At 38.2% G+C, this 8,268-nt stretch overlaps 2 protein-coding genes across 2 annotated transcripts; one reads left to right on the forward strand and one right to left on the reverse strand.

Moving 5' to 3' along the window:
* Positions 2,788-4,898, reverse strand: LOC107621608 (50S ribosomal protein L18, chloroplastic). Its single transcript, XM_016323643.2, has 3 exons — positions 4,694-4,898; positions 3,835-3,996; positions 2,788-3,092 (listed from the first exon to the last, which is right to left on the reverse strand). The coding sequence occupies exons 1-3, from the start codon at positions 4,835-4,837 to the stop codon at positions 2,943-2,945; spliced, it is 456 nt and encodes a 151-aa protein (XP_016179129.1). The 5' UTR covers positions 4,838-4,898; the 3' UTR covers positions 2,788-2,942.
* LOC107619915 lies at positions 5,680-6,260 on the forward strand. Its single transcript, XM_016322149.1, has 3 exons — positions 5,680-5,850; positions 5,929-6,072; positions 6,222-6,260. The coding sequence occupies exons 1-3, from the start codon at positions 5,680-5,682 to the stop codon at positions 6,258-6,260; spliced, it is 354 nt and encodes a 117-aa protein (XP_016177635.1).

The raw sequence follows: 8,268 nt of genomic DNA on the forward strand, positions 1-8,268 counted from the left end.
CCATGGTTTCGGGGTGATCAATACCGAGGGTAAAACTATTTTGGACTTTTCCTCAACTTTTGATCTTCTCATCGCAAATACATGTTTTAAAAAGAGAGACGAACATCTTATAACCTATAAGAGTAGCATGACAAGCTCTCAAATCGACTTCTTCTTGTTGAGGAGAGTCGACCGAAAATTTTGCATTAACTGTAAAATTATCCCGAGAGAGAGTTTGACAACACAACATAGGGTGCTCGTCATGAATTTTTGCGTTGAGTAAAAGTTGAGGAAAAGACATCATACGAAGAACCCAAGGACGAGGTGGCGGCGGATGAAAGGTGAGGAACAAAAAAGCTTCCTAAGACGGGTAGGAGAAGAGGTAAAGTGGGATGGGAATGGAAGCGCGAAAGAGATGTGGAGGGAGATGGCAGAAGTTATTAGAAGAACAGCAAAAGAAAGTTTTGGTGAATCTAAAGGAATAGGACCAAGAGACAAGGAATCCTGGTGGTGGAATGCGAGTGTACAAGAAAAGATAAAGATAAAAAGGGAATGCTTTAAAGAGTGGTCTTTATGCCGCAATGCAGATAACTGGAAAAAATATAAGGCGGCTAAGAAAGAGACAAAAGTGGCTGTAAGTGAAGCAAGAACTAGAGCATATGAGGGTCTCTACCAGTCTTTGGGCACGAAAGAAGGAGAAAAATGTATATATAAAATCGCAAAGAGCCGGGAAAGAAGAACGAGAGATTTGGATCAGGTTAAGTGCATAAAGGATAAGGATAGAGAGGTGTTGGCTCAAGAGGAGAAGATTAATGAAAGGTGGAAGAGCTACTTCTACGAGTTATTTAATGAGGAACAGAAGACTCTTCCGAGCCTTGGTCGATTATGCACAAGGGAAGAAGATAAAAACTTTGACTACTATCGAAGGATTCGAGACTTCGAGGTAAAAGAGGCTCTAAAGCAGATGAAAAATGGCAGGGCAGTAGGACCTGATAATATCCCGATTGAGGTTTGGAAGGGTCTTGGAGAAAAAGGCATCAACTGGTTAACCAAGCTTTTTAATGAGATTTTAAGGTCAAAGAAGATGCCTGATGAGTGGAGAAAGAGCACCTTGGTACCTATCTACAAGAATAAGGGGGATATACAAAGTTGCGGAAAATATAGAGGGATTAAGCTTATGAGTCATACTATGAAGTTATGGGAAAGGGTGATAGAACGGAGGTTGAGAAAAGAGACACAAGTAACAGAGAACCAATTTTGATTTATGCCAGGCAGATCTACCACTGAAGCGATATACCTATTAAGAAGGATGATGGAAAGGTATCGTAGTAATAAAAAGGATCTACATATGGTGTTTATTGATTTGGAAAAAGCGTATAATAGGGTACCAAGGGAGGTATTATGGAAGGTTTTAGAAAAGAGGAGAGTAAGGATCGCATATATTCGGGCAATTAAAGACATGTATGATGGAGCCACAACTAGTGTGAAGACTCAAGGTGGTGTGACAGAGGAATTCCCTATTGGTATAGGATTACACCAGGAATCATCCTTAAGTCCATACCTTTTCACATTAGTCTTGGAAGTACTCACAGAGCACATCCAAGAGCCTGTGCCATGGTGCATGCTTTTTGCCGATGATATCGTCCTTATGGGAGAGTCAAGGGAAGACCTAAACAAGAAGTTGGAGTTATGGAGAGAAGCTCTAGAAGTGTATGGTCTGCGCATAAGCCGTAGCAAGACGGAATATATGGAATGTAAGTTCAGTTTGAGAAGGGAAAACTCCAATATAAAGGTGAAGATTGGAGAAAACATCTTACGAAAAGTTAAAAGTTTTAAGTATCTTGGGTGCATCATACAGGATAATGGAGAGATTGAACAGGATGTAAATCATAGGATCCAAGCAGGTTGGTCAAAATGGCGGAGTGCATCTGGTTTTATATGCGACAAAAAAGTGCCTTTAAAACTTAAAGGTAAATTCTATCGCACCGCTATAAGACCGGCTATGCTGTATGGTACGGAGTGTTGGGCAGCTAAAGGGGAGCACGAACATAAATTGAGTGTGGCAGAGATGAAGATGTTGAGATGGATGAGTGGTCATACGCGATTGGATAAAATAAGGAATAAAGATATAAGGGAGAGAGTTGGAGTAGCACCCATTGTGAAAAAGATGGTTGAATCGCGTCTCAGGTGGTTTGGACATGTGAGAAAAAGACCGATAGAACATCCAGTCAGGAGGGTGGATGAGATGGAAGATGGACAAAGGGCGAAAGGTAGAGGAAGACCTAAGAAGACCATCCATGAGGTGGTCAAACGAGATCTACATATAAACGGTCTCTCTGGAAACATGATACATGACAGAGTACAATGACGTCGTTTGATTCATGTAGCCGACCCCACTTAGTGGGACAAGGCTTTGTTGTTGTTGTTGTGACCAGTGATACTACTATCAATGATACTACGGGACTATTAAAATGGGAGAAACTTTTTCTTCCTCATTTTTCTTTGTATGGAGCACGAAAATGGTTTATAATTTTGCCTCGTTTTTGCAACCTAGGTGTGTGAAAATGCACCCTTTAATTGTCTTTTTCTTAACTGCGAAAACACAACTAAATGCATAAAATAGTATATTTCTATATCCGCATTTAAACTGGTAAATAATAAATTTTTACTTAAATAAAAAAGCCTAATCTTAGTAGACATATATTTCAAATTAGATCTTTACTAATAGTTTATCTTTTGAGGGGAAAAAATGAGACACCATCCTAGAATAGATGGATAAGAGATTTTACTTTTTGGTGGATAAGAATCTGGAAATAGAAAGAACTGTTATGTAGATAGATGGATAGAAGAAAGAAGTCATTGGATCATCACAAAGTCACCGGAAAAGAGGCACTGCCCTTAAAAAGAACTGTTAAATCATTAACAAACTTCAAAATGAACTACATGGCAAGTGCATAATCATTTTAGAACTCCAGGCCATGTTCGCGAGCTGCATCTGCGAGTGCTTGAACACGACCATGGTACGGGTATCCACCTCGGTCGAAGGCCACCTTTGTGATCCCTTTCTCCAGACAGGACTTTGCAATGATTTCACCAACCTTCTTTGCTACTTCCTGAAGCCAAAAACAAAAACAAGAAAACAGAAACAAAAGGAAAGGATCAGTATCATAATTGGGTGGATGAAAAGTATGAATATGATGCAGACAAAGCAAGAATTCTTCCAAGGGAGTCAGACCTTACAAACTGTGTACACCAGAAAAACAAACACAGAAGCAAGGTTATTTGCCAAGATACAAATTATACATGATACTCGGATTAAAAGGAAAATATGAAGATTCATGTGCAAATAAACTTGGGCTTTCAGATTATTTCTTTAATATGTGTGATCTGGATTCCTGCTTCCAATATATATTGAACAATTTGAGGAAAAAATGGTAAAATCTTGGAACCTAATGTGTGATAAACAGTTGAAAATATAATGCCATTACTCAAAGTGGATATCAGTGAAAGTGGGAGAAGCTTCAAAATGTAAATGTGTTTCTTTCTTCTACAAGTCTATGGACCATTATGAATCAAATTAAAACTTAAACTCCTACTATATTGGCATTAATAAAGCAAATCAACATCAGAGGTAACAGTTTCATATTCAGTATGCATTGATACTGAGAAACTCAGTAAACATTAATCGTTAGGTTTCCAATCAAAGATGCTTGAATTTAGCTTTTGAGTTTGAGCAGTTATCTATTAAGGAAACATGACATTTGATCACACAAACCGGGATGTTTCGACTACATGGACTGAAGTATGACAGTAATTAAGAGATAGTCAGAACATCAAAAGCATTTTAGAACTTACAACTGTAGGAGCAGCTGTGTAGTTGAATTCTTCAAAAACTGCCTTCTGCATTGTTGAAACAGAAGCAAGAGTGTGCATGTTGGTGTCATCTATGACCTGGACAGAGAGATGCTTGTTGGATCGGAACACGGACAATCGTGGCCTTTCTGGTGTCCCTTCAACCTGACAAAACAGAAAATGATCTAAAACAGATATGCATTGCATTCTTCATGAGGTGAACTTACAATCAACAAGGAAAGCTTTACCAAAGAATGCCTTGGTCCATATTCGCAGTAAAAAGACTGTTCCACAGCGCACAGTACTAGCAACAACAAGAAGAAAAAGGTAAAGAGAAAAACTGAGTACAGTGCCCCCCCCCCTCTTGAACCGAAATTTCCATTTTCTTTTGCTTTAACCTTTTTCTTAAATCATGTAATCCAATATTTCAAATCTGTTAAGTTTACATGCTTAACCAATTGGAATGACTCGGTTAACCCTGCAGCACCAAAACTTATGAACTTCCGCTAAATGTAAAGATGGATCATAAAGCACAACATAGTGCATATAATATAAAGCCATAGCCAACAATGCAGAAAAACAAATAAATCAATGCATATTCAGCAACGAGAGAAGAAACAAACAAAATCATAGATAAAATAGGTGTAAAATACAATTGCATATTGTTGGGCAAGAATTGACTTTTAATCCACTAAATTAGGCTAGTGTTTAACACAGAGATGTAATGACACAGAAACAGAGAGTGTCTCTATTTTCAAAGTCTCGTTTGAACTCAGCATTAGAGAACTACTAGAATGTCAACAACTTGAAATTAGTGTGAACAATGAACTATTCAAAAAGCAAGGAAAGAATTAAAAGGGACCTTCTTCCTGATGCGGGTGTGGCGGGCGGTCCTGTCTTGGCGGCGGGTGGTGGAATGCGCTTCAACGACGAAAGAAAAGGAAGGGGGGAAGGAGGAGGAAGTTGGGAATGGTGAATGAAGGAAGGAGAGAGAAGAAGTATTCATTCTTGTGTAATCACTAATCTCTAGTCGCTATTCTTTACTATTAAACCCACCTTATCCCTTCAACTTTTTATTTTAAATTGGATCATAAATAAAATTATCTGATTTTACTTTTAAAAAAATTACAATAGCATATAAGTTAATAAATTTTTTATCAACATACTAAAAATAAATTATCCACCTTTATAAGTTGCCATAAAATTTGGAAATAAATATGATTATATACAATAATAATTTTCATGATTCTATCCTATGATTTACATATATGAATTATATATCTTGTTTTATATTGGGATGCATTTACCCATTCTTAATTTATGTAGTTTACACAAATTTTTCAATTAACAAAACAAAAATATTAAAATGCTAAAAATTAAAATTTTTTTTACTAATTTTTGTAGAAGAAAATTGGTTTAACCATTAATCAAGTATCGTTACAAACAAAAGAAAGATGGGATGTTATCTATTTAATGTAAATATTAAAAATTTCTTTTTGCATAATAAGAACATTAAGACAAAGAGTAAAGTATTGTTTTTGTCCCCAACGTTTGGAGTAAGTCTTATATTTGTCCCTAACGTTTCATTCGTCCTATTTACGTCCCCAACGTTTGAAAACTGATTCAATGTTACCCTCCCGTTAAATTAACTGACGGAACAGTAACGGAGATGCTTACATGGCTAACTTTGTCCACTGTGGCAAATGTTTTTCCTAGTGACCGTTACTGAGAAACAAAAAAAAAAAAAGAAATGTTTATTTAAATGGGGGAACCCTAATTTGAGAATGCACCTCTTGTCCCCTTCTTCTTCTCACCATCGCCGACTCTGCACTGGTCGTTGGTGAGTCCATGGCTTGGCAGGCCTCCCAGGCGGCGCCTAATTGCAGTGCTTCGTATCGAAACAGCAGCCAAGGGAAGCGACGGAGAACAACTTGTTACTGTGGGGAGAGGCCAGTGCTTGTGACTTCATCAACGGCAGAGAATCCCGGAAGGAGGTTTTGGGGCTGTGTTAACTATGGGGTAAGTAGAAAACGTAATTGTTGGGGTTTAGCTGTTACCTGGTTATCTGATTTGAATTTTTTTTTGGTTTTGGCCTAGATTGGAGAAGAGTGTAGGTACTTTGTATGGGCAGAGTCTGAGAAGGAGCAAGAAGTTGCTCGATTAAAAAGGAAAATCACAGGCTTGAAGGGTAAAGTTACAATACTTGAGAGGATGTTGACAATGGCAGTAGCAGTAGCTCTGGTTGGATGGACATGTGCTATGATTTTATTGTGTGAAAAATTGTCACTGACAAGAAATGGGAGGTTTTTTCTGCATTAAGGTTGCAGAACATAGGTGCTAGTGTAGGCTTCTTGGCAATATCTTGTCTGTATTTTGGAATGTGTGTGTAGGGATTGGGTTGGATCAAATGTAAGATGTTGATTGAATGATTTAGAATGAAGATTCATTGTTACCCAATTTTATCTGTTCAGTTTACATTGTCATGGAACATCATTAAAGTAACTATTTGCAACCTTGATTAAATGAATCATTGACACAGGAATAACATAAAAGATTAACCTCAACATTAGGCATATATAGGCGATAGTCATACAAGTTAGCCAACATAGATGTCATGCAGATATCCAAAAACTGGAAATATAAGTCAACCTAGATGATAAACATTGTTTTTGAAGTAGCAGCACCTCCAGATACAAAAAGTGAAACCAACAACCATAGTTTCTAACAGAAAACAAAATGCAAAATACAAAAGGTATCACAAGTGATATAAGTTCACAAGTGACCATAAATCACTCCACATTCTTCTATGCTCTTGGTGGAGTCCTGGCCATGAACCCAAGGGTGGACTGGCTGACCCTCTTCACTGGAGTGGACAGAACCCTTGCAGTGGTTGGGGCTGGTGCAGAAGCAGTTTGCGAATGATCCACTTTAGCCCTTTTCACTACAGCTTGTGATTGCTGGGAGCTGACACCTGAGTTTCTGTTTGGGTGTGAGGGTGATTTGTTGTTGCTTCCCTTCTGCTTCCTATTTCCACTTTCACTAGCCTTACTAGAAGGTGTCTTGGCGGAGAGTCTCACACTTTTTCTGACCCCTCTCTGTGACCTCCGCTTTGAAGCAGAATTACCAGCAGTCTCAACCTATACACAAGACAGAGCAACAATTAATTGAGATAAGAAAATGATGAAGACATCAGTAAGCACAACAACAAATAATATATGACATATACTTACAGCAGGAGATGGAGTGACTTTGCGCTTCTTTGGACAACTCCTTTTGTTATGACCAGAGCACAAACAATAAGAACACTTTTGTTGCTGTCCTTCACGAGATAAGCCAGTCCTACTTGATTGCTCATCAGCAGCTCGTGTCCTCTTCTTCTTTGGCCTCCCAATGGGTTTTCTATAAGTGGGAGGTAACACATCCTCCATTTGTGTTCTGTCCCAAAGGTTTGGTCCATTAACAGGGAACACAACATGTTGGTAGCAGGAGATGTATGCAGCCTTCTTATAGTAGTCAGATACATAGGTATCAACGTTGAGGCACATTTTCCTTATACAAGTCATCGCATGTGCACAGGGAATCCTAGACAGTTGGAACTTCCTACACGAGCACTCTTGATTCCTAAGATCCACCACAAATTTTTCCTTCCCCCCTGGATGCTAACCACCTCATATGTATCACGTTCAGCATACACACTAACCCAGTTCCCACTTAGTTCTGCCTGTTTTTCTACTTTAATTCTAATTCGTGGTAACACATATCTATTGTAAGGCATTATCCTATCCCTATTGTCAGCACAACATTTCATTATATAAACACGAATATCCTCTATCATAGTCACTATTGGCTTCTCCCTAGCCTCAACCAGAACAGAGTTAAACACTTCACACATATTGTTAACTAAAGTGTCACACCTAGGTCTACACACAAACCTGTGACGACACCAGTACTTTGTCGCTTCAATCGGTCTTCTTCCTTAGTAATCAAGGGCGAAGAACATGCGATGACAAGTCGATAGGGTTTACGGAGTGTAGGTGGAATGCGAAGTGTTACGTTTTTTGTTGCTCTCCTCTGTTTGCAAGCGTTTCGTATGCTTAAAGGAAACATTACGCACGAAGGAAAACTCGTGTCAATACACACAAGTGGGGTTACCAACGTGTCTGGTCCACGTAAGCATCTCCGTTAGTGTTCCGTCAGTCAATTTAACGGGAGGGCAACATTGAATCAGTTTTCAAACGTTGGGGACGTAAATAGGACGAATGAAACGTTAGGGACAAATATAGGACTTACCCCAAACGTTGGGGATAAAAACAATACTTTACTCTTTAAAAAATTTAAGAATTGATTGGTTTGTGAAAATATTTTTTATTTTTATTTTTATTTTTATTTTTTATTTTTTAAAAATAATTTTTATTTTCAACTTTTCACATTTTAAAA

The sequence above is a fragment of the Arachis ipaensis genome, chromosome B10 (assembly GCF_000816755.2).
Source record: "Arachis ipaensis cultivar K30076 chromosome B10, Araip1.1, whole genome shotgun sequence".
NCBI lineage: Eukaryota > Viridiplantae > Streptophyta > Magnoliopsida > Fabales > Fabaceae > Arachis > Arachis ipaensis.